Consider the following 20,839-nt stretch of genomic DNA (forward strand, 5'->3'; position numbering starts at 1 on the left):
CCTGGAGTACCATAACAGTAATAAAGCATATATCGGTAAACAGGAATGGTAGATGCGATAAAATGGCAATTGCAATTGAAGTAAAAACAGGTACGATAATAATCCTTATATACTGAAAAACAAAAACAGTTAACCATTCTTATGGAGTTAAACAAGAAAATTGGAAAATTGGAACTGCGTGCGATTACTTAACATTTAGATGGCAAATAACACGGTTCTTGAAGTTAATACAGTTTCTTTGGGCAAGAATATCAATGTGAGACAAATCTTTGTTATAATAACTGAGACAACGGTGAGTATTGCGTACCTTACCTACTATAATTTGACTACTGGGTACAGTCAGTATCAAAAGTAGTGGATCACTTTTTAGGGTTCCGTAGCCAAAATTGCAGAACGGAACCCTTATAGTTTCGCCATGTCTGTCTGTCTGTCCGTCCGCGGCTTTGCTCAGGGACTATCAATGCTAGAAAGCTGTAATTTTGCAGGAATATATATGTAAACTATGCCGACAAAATGGTACAATGAAAAACACAAAATTTTTTTTTTTAGAATCGGTACTAATGATGTAACGAATGTCATTTTTGAACATTCGCGAATGCGAATGCGAATATCTACTACCGACATTCGCGAATGCGAATGCGAATATTCAGTTTTTCGTTCTGGCGCCAAATTGTCTATGGCAGTCTCGTTCGAACGAAGTGCGTTCTGTTTGTATTTTGTTCCGAGAATTACCGAGTTATTTATTATTTAATAATTGTATTTTTTACTGATATTCATATTCGCAAAACATTCGCAGAAATTTTGCGAATGCAAATGCGAATGCGAATATACAAAAATATGCGAATATTCGCGAATGCGAATGCGAATATTCGTTACATCACTAGTAGGTACCTCCCATAGACGTAAAGTGGGGATGATTTTTTTCTCATCCAGCCTTGTAGTATGGGCTATCGTTGGATAGGTCTTTTAAAACCATTAGGAGTCTGCAAGAACGGTTTTACGATTTAGTGATTTGTTTGCAAAATATTCAACTTTAAAGTGCAAATTTTCATTAAAATCGAGTGTCCCCGCCCGTACCAAACTTACAAGGAAAACTATAACGGTTAAGTTTTCTTAAGAATTATTAGTAGTTTAAGAGTAAATAGCAGCCTAAGGTATAAAATATATCTAAACTTGGAATATTCCGTACAGAATACGAAATCCTTAGAAAAATATTTCTTAACTTTTTCGTAATGGCTACGGAACCCTATCCGAAACGCTCTTGGCCAGTTTTTTACTCTGTCGCATTGACACATGGACAATCTTGCATGGCGTTTAGAACGTGGCTGTAAAACGACAAAGTACGAAAGTGTATAGCTACTTTTAATGCTGACTGTACATACTACGAAATTTGAAAATTGAAGTTCGTATCGTACCGTTTCTCTCACTCTCGTATTAAATAATATTAGAGTCACCGGGACGGCAAGATACGTAGTTCTAATTTTGCTCTTCGTAGTACTCGTATTGGGCCTTTGGGAGTTGTCTCACCGCCGGCGAGGAAACGATTGGCTATCGACTATTTTCTCGCTCAAGAAACGAACAAAAGATATAAGATCCTGTGTGAGTAAAAGAGACATCTATATTAATAGTTGATCGCTGGCGGTTCACACTGCCGGCGAGAACTCGCTCTTACATCTTTTGTCGCAGCGACAAGAGCTATAAAACTCGCTGAGCAATAAAACTAGCTCAGCGATGCTCGCTCAGCGCTGTTAGCTTGGCGGCCGCCCGGCTCGAGCGAGTGGAGCGAGTAATCGCCCGTCGTGCTCGAACACTCGCTTTTCACTGCTCGCCCACTCGTTTCTAGTTACTCGCTCTGCTCGCTTCTCGCTCATCGTCGGCGGTGGGACAAGTGCCTTTGGGCCAGACTGCAAAAATGGCCAATGAAGAGTGATAGCGACCGACCAACGTTACTATTTAGGATAGGTACTTGAAACATTTACCCAAAACAATGTCAAGGGCATGGCGTCGATGATTTGACTTATCAACGGCGCTTGCGAGGTCGCGGGGCGTGCGCAGGAGTCGCTGAATCACTGAACGGTACCTATTAGACATTCTTTTAGATGGTATAAAATGGTTTTCCTTTTGGAATGCAAATTTGCCTAATTAGTCGAACTGTTATCAAATATAATTAATACTTGAGTAGGTACAGTCGAAGGCATAATATATATACAGTGCACTTGTACATTGACCTTACAGTTAATGCGTTAAAGATGTATAGCTATTTTTGGCGTCTTGGTAGGTAACGTACATAATATGTACATACGTTACCTTCTTAAATATATTATATTTATGCCTTTGACTGTACAGACGTACAGTTCAAATCAAAAGTAGCTGAGATGAAGCTTTGTACATTTTTATAAAGTTTATTTATTTTTTAAGATACTGTGTGGTCCATTGGTGTAAGTTAATGAATCTTAGTCTAGGTTGGGTTAGGACTTTATAACAAAATATACACTCAATTATAATGAATGTTCCTATCGTTTGTCGTAATGTTCATATTTATTTAGTCATAGTGATTTTAAAGTATTTTTTTAATTCAAAATTAAATTGTTTATTCTGTATGCAGGCCGCAGAAGCTTCTGATCCTTTCGAGTTTCGCCATGTTCATCCGTCTGTCTTATACTAGACATTTAAAATTTACTTGTCCCACAAAATTGTCACTTAATCGGTTCTCGGTTCGCTTTCGCGTATCGTGTCACACGTCGCGTCGCCTTGACGAATGGCCGTCGGTTGCTGCGCGTACGCTTTGTTTCAGGCAAATCACTGGGTATTTCAGTGCGCAAGAATGCCGTGTTAGTATACAGAACAGCGAAGATGCCCTGTTTTTTTAGGGTTCCGGAGCCAAAATGGCAAAAACGGAACCCTTATAGTTTCGCCATGTCTGTCTGTCTGTCTGTCCGTCCGCGGCTTCACTCAGGGACCGTTAATGCCAGAAAATTGTAATTTTGCACGAATATAAAGGTAAACTATGACGACAAAATAGTACAATTAAAAATAAAATAAAAATTTTTTTTAGGGTCCCATAGACGTAGGGGTGTTTTTTTTTTCTCATCCAACTCTATAGTGTGGGGTATCGTTGGATAGGTATTTTAAAACCATTAGGGGTTTGCCAAGACGATTTTTCGATTCAGTGATATGTTTGCGAAATATTCAACTTTAAAGTGCAAATTTTCATTAAAATCGAGCGTCCCCCCCCCTCTAAAATCTAAAGCAGTGGGGGGAAAAATTTGAAAAAAATCAGTAAGTCGTAGTAAAGTAAGTATATCAAACTTTCAAGGAAAACTATAACGGCGTAAGTTTGCTTGAGAATTATTAGTAGTTTATGAGTAAATAGCATACCATAAAAAAAAAAAAAAAAAAAAAAATAGCAGCCTAAGGTATAAAATACGAAATCCTTAGAAAAATATTACTTAATTTTTTCGTAATGGCTACGGAACCCTATTTTGAGCGTGTCCGACACGCTCTTGGCCGGTTTCAAATCTTTAAAATTCTGATCCAGTGCCGGTTTTAGCTAAATTAATTAATGATTATATCATGGATACAGCATGTTTGGAAATAATTTAGGTCGGCATCAGCGATCCTTTACTTCAGATAGTGAATCTACCTACTACTGTTACTGTAGCTGCGTTAAATATTAAATACCTACCATTTTAGATCTGTTTTTTTTTTGAGTTTCTTGCCGGGTTCTTCTGAACAGCGGTTTTTCCGAACCGGTGGTAGGTTTTTTTTGACATTCATTCATACCTAAGTGCACTCTCGCATCGCACATCGACACCTATCCTAAAATGAATAATTTTGATTGGTTTTTTGGAATGTTTTTGTATTTTTTATTTCAATTCCAAATTTTTACTTTTACGGTCATCCCGTAAAACCGAAATTGAAAATACAAACTGAAATATAGATGCACAGAAAAAACAGAAAAATAAGACCATCACTGGGAATCGAACCCAGGTCCTCGGTAATCCGTACCGCGTGCTATACCGCTACACCACTGAATAATTTTGACTTTGTTTTTGTATGGTCGACCAAGAAAGTGCTTTACCAATTTTAAGGACAGTTCCTACTTCAGAAATAAAACAATAAGGCGGGATTGACACAAATGACATTAAACCTTAGGGTGGCAAACCGATTTCTTGGTCGACTATACCTATTTGTAGGAATCTACATACAGACGGACGAACCCTATTTTAAACGGATGTGAAATTGTTCCTAGGTTCAGAGCTGTTCAGAGAGATAATAAGGGTAGAGAAATAAAGTCTGCATTTTGTAAACAAATGTTAAGGACGGTGCGGAGGAAGTCTGTTGTATCAAGTGTTACTAAACACACACATAACAAAATACAGAAAGAATAGGTCCGAAAAATTGACAAAAGTGGACTTAACGTCGTTAGCAGTAAGATTCACAGGCAATGGTTCCAGCTCACCATTTTAATTGAGACGTTGCAGAACTTTGTCTCAGTGAAATGCCGTTAGGATATTCGTAGTATTTCCAGCGCAGGCTTATCGCGACAAGGTCCTACAGTGGATTACGTTCAGCTGGTTTGACTTCACATTTGGCAAAGACGAGTTCAATATCAATGCCGGCGAATGTCCTCAAACCGTCCTTAGTCTATATGTATCGTCTATATTTGTGCCTAATCTGTTAAATTAGGACTTTTTGTATGCAAAATCCGGTTACAGCACTCGTTGGCCTTGCATCATAGTGAATCTTGACGATTGGAAAAGTGTGATAAGTTTTTAGCCAAAACAGCATGGAAAATATACTCAGCGGCGCAAAATTTGGCCCGCTCTCCATACAAAATAACCTGTTTTTGCATACATTAAAGGGCCCGATTTTTTGCCGCTTTTTGCCGCTCAGTATATTATATATCCAAGAAGTTAAAAACTTTATTTTTAAATGACTCAGTCAAATTTGTTGCGGCGCATTCTTGTTGGCAATTTGGTCTTTCCGAAAGCGCTGGTACCTAGTTTAAAAAGGTGGCATGTAAAGTAAACGTTTTGATTTGATACAATTTAAGATTTAAATGTCTCTTATCGACTCCATTGGCTGGATAGATGATATACTTATAGGTAGTGACAACTGAGTTGAAGTTACGCACACAAGAACATTAAGGGGGAGGCCTTTGTTCAGCAGTGGACGTCTTCCGGCTGATGATGACACTAGAACATGTGGTGACAGCAGGATTTTGACATTTAACTACTCATTAATTTCATACATTCTCCTTTTGTGCAATCTGTTCTTTTTGTAGCTGTGTGTGTAATCGTTTACATCAACTCTCGTGGCACTACCTCTACGTACGTTTGTATAAATCGTCTGACCCACCCGTTTGTTCACAGTTGATGAAGCGGCTGCGCCAAGTGGCCGGCAAGAAGTTGTTCGAGATGATCATGAAAGCCACCTTTTACGGCCAGTTCGTGGCCGGGGAGGACCAGAACAAGATCCGCCCTACGCTTGACAGGTTATATATAGGCCCTGGTTTCTCTGGCCGTCCGCCGCCGGCGCACGGTGACACGTGTCCGCGACCGACGACGACGTTCGAATGTTTTGTTCGGGAACGTTTGAGGGTGGTTTCTCTGAAACGTCACCGGCGCGGGCGGCGGGTGGGCACCGTTAATTCGTGTGATGCGACGCACATCCAGACGCCGCCGATCGCGTGTGATGGGCCAGAGAAACCTGGGCCATACAAGTTTTAATCTATTCTATAAAGATGGTACAGTCACACCAGAGGTCTAAAAAGATTTCCGACCCACCCTTCCATCGAAGGGCAAAAGAAAGAAAGCCTTAGTTTTAAGCAAATGCGTGCGTGCGTGCGTGCGTGCGTGTGTGTGTGTGTGGTGTGTAGATAGCTGGACATCTAGAATAACACATAGGCTACTTTTATCCTGATATTCCCACGGGATAGGGATAAAATTTCGAAATAACAACCGGGCTTAGGGTCATGTCTTGACATGAAATTTGGTATGTAGGTAGCTGTATGTCTGGAATAACACATAGGCTACTTTTTATCCCGATATTCCCATAGGGATAAAATCTTGAAATTTCAACCGCTAGGTTTAGAGTCTTCAAATTTTGGACAGTTGTTCTTAACACAACCTCAATGAAGACTACGATATAAATTTTGGGAATTTCCCGGGGAATTGTATAAAATCCCGGAATTTCAATTGTACCAGATCGAATAGTTTACGCATGCGAAGCCGCGGGTAAATTTTAGTGATGTTATAAAAGAGAATCGTAAAAGTCCCATCTCATTACAGTTGGAAAAACTGCACACAAACGGCCCGATAGCTGCGATTGAAAAGTATGGGCGTGCGGCAGTTGCGGGTACATTGCAGTTTGCATGCAGAATGCAATCAATTGGCTCTAAGATCTCTGGGCTAAGCAAGTAGAGAAAATTAAACCATCTCACATGATTTTCCTCGATGTCCGCTTCGGTAGAACTCTGTCGCAAAACCATGATTCTGTAATATAAACAACTGTTGTACACTTCCAGACTGCGATCATTCGGCGTCAAGTCCATCTTGGACTACTCGGTGGAAGAGGACTTGTCCCAGGAGGAGGCAGAGAAGCGAGAAGTCAGGTACCTACCACGACTGAAACAATTATTAACTGAACAAAACAGGAAACAGCACGCCAACATTCAAACGATACATTCGAATCGATGTGGCAATATGGCCATCGCGTCTGCTTGCTCACCTGGGTCCGACGTTTGTCATGAACATTCTTGGTACTATGAGTACCATGGCAACGCCAGGGCCCAAATAAATGCATAGTAAAATATCAGTAAATAGTATTAGTCAATTTGTATTGAAACTCACTAATACTATTTGCTTGTTGTAAGTAGGTAGTGTAAATCGTCAATTACTGGCAATCGTCAATCACCTTACACTAAAAATGAGTTTTAGTCACCTATAAACAAAGTTAATTTTTAGTACCTATAAAAGGTGATAATTACTGGCCACCCTTCAATAACTGGCCACCTTATTCTACAATGAATTCTGGTTACCTATAAATAGAATTTTTTTTTAGTTAAAGGTGGCCAGTTATTGAAAGGTGGCCAGTAATTGACGTTTTACCCTACTGTATTATTCATGAGCTAAGGTATTCACTTCATTAGATGTGCCTCCCTCGAACCTATATAGTGACGCGCGCGTGTTGCATGCTCCATTTACCCGGGCAAGGAGCCTCGCGTCACAGCTAGCAATCATCTCATTATTTTCGCCTGTCAAAGGCACGCCGGTTAAGTAGCTGTGTATGTTATGTATGGATGTATACTTACGCGCCACACAATGGAGTCGTGATTCGAAAATAGTTCTCTGATGTCCGACGATAATGACGGCCTTCGGTAGATCGCGCGAGAGAACAAGCGTCGCGTTCAGTCATCCTTTTGTTTAAGACTGTATCGATAGACATGTTTATTAGCTTCGGAAGCGTGATAAATGTTTACTTATTTGTAGGAAGGGAAAACGTCAGGTATATTTAGGCCACGTTATCTGAAATTAAACATGGGTTTAGCCTTATTTTGATCAAGGTAGAGCGAGATTGTTTACACCGCTACTGTGCCTCTCAATAGGCGCTTTAGAATGATGATTCTAATGATTTTATTTTGCACTGGAAACTGGAAAATGACGCCTCTTGCCATCTGGTACCTAGAATACTGCTCCTCTTGTACTAGCCCAGGGCCGGCGCTGCATTCGAATCTACTTTCTGATCGGGTTAAAATGCCTGGGTTTGTGCCGCTTTATCTTGTGTGTTACGAAAGGCGTTAAATATCTCCACGAACTGAAACCATCGGCTATCTACCACGTGTGGTGTGGTGTGTGCAGTAGTGTGGTAGCAAGATGTGTACCATCAGCCAAATATGTGGTCTACCACCCTAAAGTTGATAATCGTTTGCATGTCATAAAACAATAGCTAATAGACGTGTCTGTCAATTTGAAAGTTCGACTTTAGCGACATATTCATTTGAAAGGAACTTGTTTAAAAATTGATAGAGATATTTGGCTGATGGTACCTAATAAGGTAGAATTCATGGACATATTGGTCGTGTAGCACACAAGAAACTGCGTTTGTAACGCTTTTGAGCTTTACCTAAAATATGTTGTAGACTAGCATGCGTTCTTGTTTAATGGTGCAAAATTATTTTCATTAGTACGAGTATTTCACTGAACAAAAAAAAACCTAATAAAAACAGGTAGGTAGGTACCTACTTACTCAAGTACTTTGTTTTAAGTTTATAAAACCGTTTCCATGTTGTCCACCCCAGAATGGTTCAGGATTTAGGATTTAGGCCTTTCATCTCATGAGTTAGGCGTCAACTCTACTTCGTGGCATCGGTCACGGATTCTCGGGGGCATGCAAAATTACCCAAATGTGGAACGAGACATGCCATTATCGACAAGACCCAAAGCTTGCTGTAGCGCAGACTGAAACCCGACCAATCCTAAATATGCTATGATTTTAAGCCTATTCTCACATCATTTCAGAGGCAGCACCACAAGCTTACGACTGACCGAATTGTTAAAAACCAGCCCTAGAAGCCTACAAGATATTGCAGTGGCCGGGTTTTTCTTTTGTTTTCCTTTTTATTTTATTTTAGCGGCCATCTTGAAATCATTTTAGCGCGTTCATTGTAACTGCCTAGACGCAAATTGAAAAAAGTAATTATTACCCTTACTTTACGCTGTTGAGTAGTAGTGTTGCTAATTAGTTTGCATTCAGTTAAGTATTTGGTATTACGTTTGAGTTCTTTTGTTTGACGCTGCGCGTAATCTGTGAGATTAGTTGGTTGTCTGACTAATTGTAGAAAATAAAATTTAATTTTATATTATTGTTTAGCCTACTAGCTAGTAACTCCGTCTCTGTCACTATTCATATTTTCGGGATAAAATTAATAATCTGGAATAGTGTAGCTTTTTATTAGAGTAGTAGTTCCAGATATTACCCCTACATAACTAAAAAAAAACATACATACACAGATACAGGTACAGTTATGTGGGGTAAACGTACGCAGTGGGTAAGTGTACGAAATCACATACATTTTAGTCCGAAATAGAGCGCCTGAGCGACCAAGCTTCGTTCGGGCTAAAAATAGAAAACACAGATTTTCTCAGTGATGAGGCTAAGCTATATTGTTTGTTCACCCCCGATAACCTCCACATAGCAAATTTCATCGAAATCGTTATTCCGAGATCCCCGAAATAAATAAATATACAATGCCAGGATTTTTTCTTAGCCAATCCACTCACGATATATTTTTCAACATACTAAATATGTTATAAAATGCTCTTTATTCATAAAACAGACGGATACTGGTCGTTCTTAAACGTATACTGTACTAATAAATATCGGGAAATATTGCCAATGATTGCCTATGTCCAGCAGGGGACGAACATAGGCTGATGATGATGATGATGATGATGCCAATGATTGCCATTTAATTTTAGAGGTCCGTATGGAGGGAATCTACTGGTATTCTGTAAATGTTCCGAAAGAAACCTTGGCAGTTGGTACTAGCAGTTCACTTAAACGCGTAAACACAATAAAACGTAATTGTACATCATTGGACATGTACTGATGGCCAATCGTCAAGATCATTGCCACGTAAGGCTTCGCGTGAAAAGTGATTTACGTCACTGGCGTGCGTGACGACGCGCGAATTCACTGACGACGATGACGAAATGACTTTAGATTTGGCTTCTTATCTACCTAATTAATTATGATGTTATGAACAGTACGGTCAGCAAATGGCTGACTTAGACACGCCAGTTTATATACAATGAACCCATTTAAAATATTTGTGTGTAGCAGATTTACAATTTAAAAGTCGTAGTTTCTCAGGTTATTTAGTACTCGGTACTCGTACAGATATTTTTAAAAATTTGAAATTTGAAAATCATCTTTTCCGCTAAGTAAGTTTGTATTTTGATAACTGCTTTTTTACTTTTGTCATCATCATCATCATCATCATCCCAGCCTATATACGTCCCACTGCTGGGCACAGGCCTCCTCTCAGAACAAGAGGGCTTGGGCCATTTACTTTTGTAATCCCATTTAATTAGGCACTTCTTAATCTTCTTCATTAGTATACCCGAGCGAAGCAGAGGGCGGGCAGCTAATTAATACCCGGTAAAATGCTTTATTTAACACCACTAATCACTAATGACTCAGAAACTAATTTTTTTTTCACGGAAAATGATTTTTCGTAGTTTTTTTTAATCCTTTGCTTTCATACCTTGTCCTGACAATTACATAATTAATAAAAATAATGCTGAATATGTGCAGCCGATCTGAGGTGATTCACTTATATACATTCAGCATTTGAAATTATACTTATACATAGATTGTAGTACAGGCAGCATCAAAAGTAGCGGATCACTTTTTACTTTGTCGTATTCGACATTTGTCAAATTTCTGCGGTGTTAATTACGTTGCTGTATTAATATCTCAAAAACGGCTGAACCGATTTTGATAAAACATGTCTAAGAACCATCGCTAGAAAACCTGCTTTCAATAAAAAAACCGTTTAAGAGCTATGATGCCACAGTCAAACTTATAACACCCCTCTTTTTGCGTCGGGTGTTAAAAACGACAAAGGACAAAAGTATGCAGCTCCTTTTGATACTGACCGTACCTATACCCACAAATATAGCTGAAGATTTAGCTTAGTAAAGTACATAAATAAAGAAAGAAGACATTTATTCACTCACACAACGACACAAATACAACAAAATTTACACAGTTGAACGCAAATAAAACATAAATTACAAGAATGAAAATAGTACATTGTGTATGTATTCCACAAGTAGACGCGGTACCTAAATGTAACTAAGATGAAATGAAAACCATGCCCCAGCTAAAGCGCAAGCGACTCATAGAGAAAGTGATCTAGATTGGCACGTGGAAGATGTGCCAAAAACGTCCGTCATCGCACTATTGCGGCCACCCAATGCCCAATTATTTCTAGGCTACAGCACTAAAAAAGTTAAAACTACACTAAACTTACGAACATGTGTTCAATAGCCCGAAAATTCCTGCTACCTGTACTTTCAGCATCAAAAGTAGTGGATCACTTTTTTACTCTGTCGCATTGACACATTGGCAATCTTGCATGGCGTTTAGTACGTAGCTGTAAAACGACAAAGTACGAACGTGTGCAGCTACTTTTAATGCTGACTGTACCTACCACAAAAATTACAAGTGCTACAAATCGACTCAATTGTTAACTTCGCATACAGAAACGTGACAATTATGTAGAGTTTTAGCCCTTGCAACTTGTAACTTTTGTAGTAGAGTCACCTGTATTAGGTAGGTACCTAATATCTGCCACAGCGGAGCGTGCATAAATATCTGAAACGTCCTACCGGCCCTAGAAATAGAGTCGTATCAGCAGGACTAAAAAGAAACTCGAAACTCGAAGTTCGTATCGTACCGTCCCGCTCGCTCTCGTGTTAAATAGTATAAGCGTCAGAGGGACCGCACGACACGAACTTCGAGTTTCGAGTTTCGTATTAGCCCTGCTGATATTTTATGCCCGCTTTGTTGTATTAGATATTAGTGCTGGTACAGGCACAGGGGTCCGAGGCCGTATTGTTGTTCGGTCGCCTGCGATCGCATACACCGTCTCTGTCTATTCTCTTGCTATACCGTATGACAGAAATAGCGGTGAAGAGATTATGTTTCCGAGTGCGTTAGACAATAAAGGCATTCTACTACGAAATTCGAAAAGCGAAGTTCGTGTACTGCCGTCCCTCTGACGCTCATACTCATACTATTTAATACGAGAGTGAAAGGGACGGTGCGATACGAACTCCGATTTTCGAGTTTCGTATTTTCGTAGTAGCCCCTCTGGTCTAAAATAAATTTAAATCTCGATTAAATCTGATTGTCTGTCAGAATGAGTTCCAATATAATTTGTCACGGTGTTCTGGCGTTCTGCCATTTTAGATGCGTCTCATGTTGTATAAAGGTCAGTGTTATTTCTTCCTCTTCTGTATCAATATTGGATTATCGAAAGTAATATATTTAGAGATCGTTGACCAATATGTAAATGTACAGTGCTTTTGTACGTAAATAATGTCAAACTAAAAATAGTAAATTGTTAAAGCAAAGTAATTTTATCGTATTTATTTTATCTCTCTCTATTTTTTGATGAGTAAGTAGTTTGACTTCAAAGAAAACGAAGTAGTTAAAAAGTATATTGTGCGTATGTAAGTCGGTCAGATAATGTCATTAATTTTGTTTCGTTGTCTTATGAATTTATTGTGTCATTAAGAAATGTATTAGATTATTACGTAGAATCAATTAAATTCAAACAACGCAATTTATTCAAAAAATAACAAAGTTTTTATTTCAAGTTTATTTTCCAAATAAAATATTTTTCAGGAATCAATATAAGCCTTTTAAATCTTGTTATATTGGTCTAAAAATCTGATAATACCAATGCCACTCTTTATATGGGTTTCCAAATCTAAGACACCTCTGATTTTTTTTCTGTTACCAATTCTCTGTTTTTTTCTTACCTGCAGCGCTTCGATCTCACAATGCGGTGACAAGGAAGAAGAGGGTCAGCTGAAGCAGTACCATGTGGAACAGCGCTTCGCTGACCGTCGGTACAAGGTCACCAGCGCCCGGACGTACTTCTATCTCAACGAGGCAGCCTGCGAACGGAATATGGAGGCTTTCCTTAAGAGCATCGACGCCGTGGCCGGTGAGTCTCCCTTTATTTATGATCGCCTGGTACTTCTGAACTGCGACTTGAAACACTTTCACCATCTCTTTCTGCGTTCTTCCTACATGCTGTGCGAAGAAAGAAGCGGTGAAAGCATTGTGATTCGGATTTCGGAGTGCGTTAGTTAGACAGTAAGATCTCTGAAGTCAAATGATATCTACCGGATATGGGTAGAAAGAGATGATTACCTTCAGTGTCATCTTTAGTTTTTTTATGATTTCCTGGTAGTTTTCCGCCATTATGCATGTTTTTGCTATTTTAGTTTGTCACTGTACATACACGAATTCTATGAAAGAAAGAAGCCGAAGGATATGTCTAATTTAGTATATATTTTGCGTGTCTGATACTCGTACAACAAGATACTACATGAAAGCTACATTAAGTAGAAGTAATAATTTAACCATTACCGACTGTTGATACTGTCTCAAATGGACGTCTAATGATCAAGAAAATTAAATTTCTGTTCTATATAGAGTTAGCCTTGACATTCGTTTAGCGTTAGTCTCTCTCTTATATAAGTAGGTCCCGGTTCGATAGAAAAGGACGAACGTATCGTCAAAGCTACGACTACTAATTTGCTGTTCTGATAGTCTTAAATTTGTCCAGATTTCGAAGAGTCGTCCAACGAAGAATACAATCAAGTTCTGGAATGTGACGCAAACAGTACCGTAATTTGTCGCATATTTTCGTATTTTGACGTAGATTATTCTGAATTATTGTTTGGTATCTGGAATATTTATCGCTGTACAACTGTCTATTTTTATCACAATCAGAATTACAGCTTAAAATAGGAATGGGATGTCTTATTGCTGACAATTTTGACCTAATTATATTGGGTTCATTTTAATTGCAAATTGGTCAGTGATCACAATAAAGTGTCATCCTACTCGTAGTTAGATGTATAGACGTACAAGGTGGTGCAGACGCCAGCGGGGCAATAAACAGCGTCTTCACAGCGTTTTAATTTGGTCTTTATGGTCTCAGCAAATTTAAACGAAAGACAATACCGCCGCTAAATCTAGGAACAAAATTATTACAATTTATACTTTAGTTACTTATCGTAATAATCGTGGGCGGGTAGTAACTTTTGAGAAGAGCGATAAAAAAGCTCGAATCTTAGTTAGTTAGTGTTAGAGCGAAAAGATAATTAGTTACATTAAATAAGTTAGCTATTACTGTTACCCGCTCTGTATTTTGTTTGTTTAGATGCAGAACATTAAATAGATCGTAAAATTAAACAGTACTTATTTATTTATTTATTTATTATGTCTTGGCTATAATAATAGGTACGTAGGCTAGTATTTTTACTAATCAATTACTTGTGTTTCAGATACGACACAGAGTACTGGTCTGATGGCAGTAAAGCTCACCGCGCTAGGAAGGCCGCAGTTGCTTGTAAGTTTTATCAATATTAGTAAATTAGAAATACACGCAAAGACTGATATATAGTCGCCTAACGACGTTTTTTAAGAGTGTTTATACCTGCTGAGCTGGCAACGTTGAATTTTTGTTAGTTTTTCTGCGCCTGGGCCTGAAAATGCGGCGAAAAGGTTCCAGTAAAGGATGGTACGGCAGTGTTTGCTTCGCGCTCGACTTGGCGGGGGCATTACCGTGCCCCCAGATATTCACAAAATTATTCTAATTATGAATAAACCCGAGTAGTTCACCCAAAAACTATGAGATTTGACATTTCGGAGACCTCACGCTACACTAGCGCCTCTAGCGGCGAATTCATTCGCGATAGCCCTCATTGACCCACTGCACGCCAATGTGGACCCCTAAAATGTTACTAAAGCTTACGGATAATATTCCAGCTGCAACTCTCCGAGGTCATAATGCGCGCGCGCAACTACATGCAGCAGATGGTGGGCGGCACCGGCAACGTGCTCACGCACCACAAGACCATTGAGGACCTTCAGCGGTACTTCGGAGACCACAGCTCCAAGCCTGAGGTGCAGGAGTTCATGAAGCAGATCACTTCGGACAAGGAGGGGTGAGTGGGATGCTTCTATGCCCCATCCAGAATCTCTCGAGCCTCCTAGAGGCCCTCGGCACGAGTTTTGGCGAGTGGACGCTGCAGGAGTGCTAGCCATCCACACTCGATTTATTCAGTTGTCCACTACGTCTACATTCCTCTCTCTTTTGACTCGCGCCCGAAAAACGGACACAAAGCGGAGCGACAGCAAAGCGAGGTGAGGGAGACAGGACACGAGCGCACCGTTATCACTCTCGCATTCGCGTTCCCTCGTGTAGCCTCGTGGAGAGTCTGGATGGGGCATAATAGACCATAGCCTGGGGCGTGCAATGAGGGTAGGCTGTTGTACTGCAGCCTATCCTGTTGCTAGGGGTGACTTCTAGCGCTGCCTACCCTCACTGCACGCCAATGGCATAGCTATAGTCCAGTGGTAGCTATCAGAAGGCAAGCTGTGCCGTGCACTCGAGGCCCACACGACTCTTATCCTACCCAGCAAAGCCAGTAAAGAAAAAAAATGAGCTTAAACTGAACCTGAAAGATAAAGTTTCTCCCACGTAACCTTAACTTAACCGGAAGACGAAGGGTTGGCAGTCTTCACACGCAGACTGACGATATCGTGAGAATTGCGGGCAATTTGTGGATGCAAGTGCTAGTTGTCGTCCATTGTAGGCGTTCTAAGGTTGAGGCATTTGTTTAAGAGTCCACCCACGCCAAACGGCGCGAGCGGTTTTGTACCTCACCCCCGCGACCCCTCTGAGATAGATCGCGTGCAACCGCGATTTGTTCGTAGGCGTTATCTGACAGCGACGCGTTTTCGCGCGCAGCGCGGCGAAATACGGTACCGCTAAAGTTTTTCATAAATGTCAAAACGATCGTTTGTTATGGAGTTTGTATTGAATACGTCATATACTGACTGCTATGACAAGGCTATGACGTTACAATTTCCCACGTTCAAACTGATTCAATTTTATGCACTTAGGTACTTAGGTAATTCGTTTTTATTAACTTGAAAATCGCCAAAATTACGAAAAATGTGAAAATTCGGTTATTATGAGTATTTTCAAAGCTGCATTCCAATACAATACAATGACTCTTTATTGTACTCCGGTCTGAGTGGAGAGCCTTGGGAGAGGCCTATTATGTCCAGCAGTGGACGTCTTTCGGGTGACACAATACTAAAGTTGACCTAACTTTTATTTTCTTAGGTACACTTTAATTTAACTATGGCCTATGAAATACACCTACATTTCTAAAAGTGTATTAGTAATTTCTTGCTAGAGAAATACCTATATCAAAATATTAAAATTAAGCAAGATATATTTCTCAAAATGTAGACAAAACTGAAGATAACTTATAATACCTATACTCATTTAGGTAGGTATACACTAAAATATGGATCCATTTGCAGATAGGTATCGATTTTTTATTTGAAAACCAAAAACCTCATTTGCTTCGTACAGTCGGATAAAACATTCAAAGGACATAACATTGCCTGGCGGGCAATTTTTTCAATCACAAGTGGACATTATTTTGGGTAAAATTACCCACGTTTATAATTTTATAAAGCACTTACGTTTACAAACTTAAATTTTAATAAACACAAATAAACATTGTACTTTGCTCTGATAACTGTTATTTTTATATTTTTTATGTACAATAGAGAGTTATAAACCCTTTATTGAACAAAAAATACTCATTCGTGACAATCGATTTTATAAGAAAATGGCCCTAAGGCAAAGTTGACGGTTTTTTGCCCAAAATTCAGAACCAACATAAAAAATACAACCGAATTGATAACCTCCTCCTTTTTTCTGAAGTCAGTTAAGCTCAGGCTTCTAATAGACTCTCGTTAATAATCCCTTTTTACAGCCCTTAATGCACAATGTACTTTTGTGTCAATATTAGTTCCAATTCCAAATATTACCCGCTATGATCCTGTTACAACAAGGCCATAGTCGGTAGGAAAATACAAACTGAAATATAGATGCACAGAAAAACCAGAAAAAGAGACCAGCGTTCTCAGCATGACAGAGGTGTCAACTACTAGATTTTTTCTCGCCTGCTTGCCTAAATATCAAAATTTTCCAGGCGTTACTCCAAACAGGGGACAGGGGGTCCTGTCAAAAATCAGCAATTTGTATTCAATCAGTGTTCTATCAATGTCGTATGTATACAAACACCTCTATATTATGTTTGAGTTTTCTAATAATTTTATCATATTTATGAGTTAAACGCTAATAACCAATAACAAATTTTAACAACAACAGTTTGTATATGACACTAAAAACACCGATTGAATACAGAACTAGGCCACGGATGTCCCTTATTTTTAATAGGAAGTACCACCTACAAAACTTTGATATTTCGGCAAGTAGTAGGTCAATGTATGGTTAATTCTTAGAAAAAAAGTTAGAGGTGTCACTACTTCAAAACCAAATAAAATAAATGTGTCTTTTTATTTGGTCTTTTTTTTAAATTTATATGATTTTTGAGTGGCGATGTAAATCTATATAAAGAACAACTTTAAAATTTGAAACAAATCGCTTGATTACATACTGATAATAAATACATTAAAAAACAAAAGTCAAGAACTGACACAAGTAGGATATTCATACTCAACATAAATATTCTTGGAGATACGAGTACTAGCAGAAAAAACTGTGCCCATTTGATAAAAGGGACGGCTTACTAGAAAAACCAAACTATGAACTGTTACCTAATGACTAAATGCAATCACTTTGTCTGAATTAATAAATTATTTACTATTTTAATTGTACTTTAGATTTATAAAACTGGAGTTCCAAGAGTGGAGAAATTACGTATAAAGAAAGAAAGAAGGATATTTTATTAACACTAATACAAAAAGCACAAAGTGCAGTATTTGAACCTGTAAGTGAGAACTTTTTCTACTATTATAACGCATGCGGGCAATGTTGTCTAAATAACTTTGCCCGTTATAAAATTCAATCAATAAGTTACTTTGCCCAACGATTAATAAAGTAAATATTTGTTTTATATAAGTCATGTTATTTAGTGGGTGTCTCAAAATAATGTAGGTACTTACTGTACTAAAATAGTGCTTGTGTAGTGTAGATGTATCATCATCTGGTTCAGAGACCTCAGTGCGTTTTTTTACTGTAGAACATGTTAATCCAGGGTATTTATTACCTGTATGGCAAATTTCATGCAAATCCGTTCAGTAGTTTCTACGTGAAAGAGTAACAAACATCCATCCATCGCCATACTTAAAAAAAAATTTTTAGATTTTTTTTGTATTTTGATTACTTATGTTTTAGAACATTTTTGCTGTGGTTTACGAGTTATTTACGAAAAACTAAATGGGACTTTTACACAAACTCCTCCCCACCCGTTAGCTCTACCCCCACCCATCAGTACCTACTTTTAGTATGTGGTCTTAAACACCATCCCCTACAACTATGCCAAAATTGACTTATACGCGAGATTTCCCCGGAGAGGCAGTTTTTGGTCTTCGTTGGGTAGGCTATGTACTCGTACCAGACACGTATTAAGTTTGAACACATGTCCTATATTCCTACTATGGTAGTTATCAGTTTATAAGTAATAGACAAAATATGGAGCCAATAAAACTATTTAGACTACTAACCAATTTTTCTGTACTTACCTAATTCTTGTAATAAACAACACACTTACTTTACAACTTCTGACATCTTCTGACATGTTGTCTGTCATTGTACGAGTATGAGGGCTTCTTGTTTTTTTTGTGCGTTATTTAATTTATTTCTCGGTGTTGACTATCCTAAAACACCTTAAATACCCAAAATACAGTGATAACGTAATTTAATAATAATTTCCTTACTCATAGATTGAGTGTTATGAAAGAAGTGTAAATGTAAAAGTTTTTTTTCGTAAATGAATTTTGTGGAGAAAAGCGACGCAGGTCAATCAGGCAGAGCACCTAAGCGCTCACTGTTTCTCTGCGTTGAAGTGACAGAGAAGCAATATGTCGTCGGCGTGGCGTAAGTCTTTGCTCATCAAAAATTTGGAAATAAAATAAATGCAAAGAAATTACGATTTAGATTTAAGAAATAACACGACAGATATTATTATTACGTTTTGTTTGTAAATCAGACTTAGTAATTTGATTATAGTGTCTTTATAAATAACGGAGTATTTTTGGTTTCTAAATCAAAGTAAGAGCTCACTTTGGCAATAAAATCTATCGAGCCAAATTAGTTTAATCGTGTTTTGAAAGCAACGACTAACTCAGGAATACGATCAAGATTATCGTAATATTTTTTTATTGCCACGAAGTACACCAATTTTATACCACGTCTGTTTAAAAATAGCAGTGAGTTGCGTAGGTCGCCTCTTAACAGTGGACGTCTTCTGGCTGATGATTTTGATGAACCTAACTTAGTCCTTCAATCTTTATTTGATTTTGTTGCCCAATGATACTTACGAGTATGCTACAGATATTATGTAAGTCTTTTTACTTTTCTGTGCCCTGCATTTCAGCAGTTCATTTATGATAACAATCAGATCGTATTAACTTGTACTTTTACTGTCTAAAAGTTGCAAATATTTGGGAGCCCATTTTCGTTTTGAGAAACCGTAACCCTCCGGCTCGCAAGGTTCTCTTACTACTGAGGTAGATATTAAAGGCACAACAGTAATCTTAGGGACGGTAGGTACTGGCTTAGCGTAGGGGATGGTAGGGCAGAGGGAACTGGCGACGCATTTCTAGGCGGTGGCAGTATTTAGTTTCCCTTTAAGTGGTCAAGAAAATAGGGCGAAGAAGTTATGGTCCCGGGCCGCAGAAGTAGTCCTAGTCGTTATTACTCCTGTTTTGGCCTAAGGCCGACGAGATCAAAGACGCATATGGTGCTACTATGTGTGCAATATGGGCTGTACCTACCCGGATTGGTTTTTAGTTGGTGATAGGAAGTAGTTTGCATTATAAATAATAAAATAATTTTGTAAAGTCCTAGCTGTCTGGTATGACGTCTTCAAAGGGTTTACTAATGTTTCATTTCGCAACTGCTCATGTTTAATATTTCTGAAATCGTACATATTTCACGATTTTTATAAAACTAACCTAACCGAACCTAAAGGGTTCTACACGATGCCCCCGAAATAAATCCTGAAATATTTACAAAGAGTTTACGAAATGAAAAGTTGCGAAATGAAACAGGGTGCCAAACGTTACCTTGCGAAGAGGCAGTACCCTACCCGCTTCAAAGAGTAACTGTTTGAAAATAAAATCCGTTCGTACTTCTTAATAAGTATGCTGTTGCTTCAATGTTGTCGCTTTTAGCGCTACGCTCATTCTTTTGGTCATTCCATGACGTCTTCAGTCGTTGAGCGAAAATCTTGTCCATTAATAGAATAGTTTTCTAATTAGTTACATAAGCGGCGCGGTCATGTCTGCCAAAAGCTTTTAAAACTATTTCTGTTGTTCCCTGTGATTCATTGTCACTGGCCGGAAGCCAACAGGCTCGCTTTTTTACGCTGGTAACTTGAATGGTTTCAGATTTTGATTTGAAAGTTTCCAAGGACGTCTCTTCATATTCGAGTAATGTTTGATCTTTCGTATGCGGGAAGTACAATGTTATCATCATCAGTGTCATTTCCGGCTTACTTACCACCCATTGATGAGCACGGGATTACAGGGTTTGTACTGTAGTTCCCACGCGGGCCTAGTGTTTTGAGAACTCTCGGTGGTTTCCTTTAACATAAAGCTCGTCAAAGAAAACGGCTTTGATGGCGTATAAGGTACTATTGTACATTTTTTTGACGAAGATGGTTTAGAGATTACTTGTGTATCCAAAGGAGTCACTTATTGTTTTATCTAAGTTTATGTTCCTATTTTCTATTTGTTGCTTTTGCAACGATTGATCTAAGTATTTTATTTTGGTTTCAGTATTATTCCGTAGAGCCGAATATATATTACTTGCTGTTTTGTGGCGATGCAGTAGATTGTCGGTGATAGGTATTCACCAACAGGATTAATCAAGTTTCGATAGCGAAAAAATCACCTCTCAATTTTGTCTCAGTAAAATATGGTAAAAGAGTGTGATAGGTGTGCAGGGAATATGAAAGTATAAAAAAAGGTTTAT

At 38.6% G+C, this 20,839-nt stretch overlaps 1 protein-coding gene and 1 long non-coding RNA gene across 2 annotated transcripts in view; both read left to right on the plus strand.

Moving 5' to 3' along the window:
- LOC141431351 (uncharacterized) overlaps positions 1 to 20,839 on the plus strand; it is a 56,017-nt gene that overhangs the window by 23,179 nt on the left and 11,999 nt on the right. The window lies entirely within an intron of this gene.
- The window catches only part of slgA (proline dehydrogenase slgA), a 41,190-nt gene that overhangs the window by 13,527 nt on the left and 6,824 nt on the right, over positions 1 to 20,839 (plus strand). The window contains exons 2-6 of the mRNA XM_074092503.1: positions 5,376 to 5,497; positions 6,530 to 6,616; positions 12,564 to 12,745; positions 14,097 to 14,161; positions 14,581 to 14,759. Coding sequence (XP_073948604.1) covers positions 5,376 to 5,497; positions 6,530 to 6,616; positions 12,564 to 12,745; positions 14,097 to 14,161; positions 14,581 to 14,759 — 635 coding nt within the window. The remainder of the gene's footprint in view (positions 1 to 5,375; positions 5,498 to 6,529; positions 6,617 to 12,563; positions 12,746 to 14,096; positions 14,162 to 14,580; positions 14,760 to 20,839) is intronic.

Source organism: Choristoneura fumiferana, chromosome 9 (genome assembly GCF_025370935.1).
Source record: "Choristoneura fumiferana chromosome 9, NRCan_CFum_1, whole genome shotgun sequence".
Classification (NCBI taxonomy): Eukaryota; Metazoa; Arthropoda; class Insecta; order Lepidoptera; family Tortricidae; genus Choristoneura; species Choristoneura fumiferana.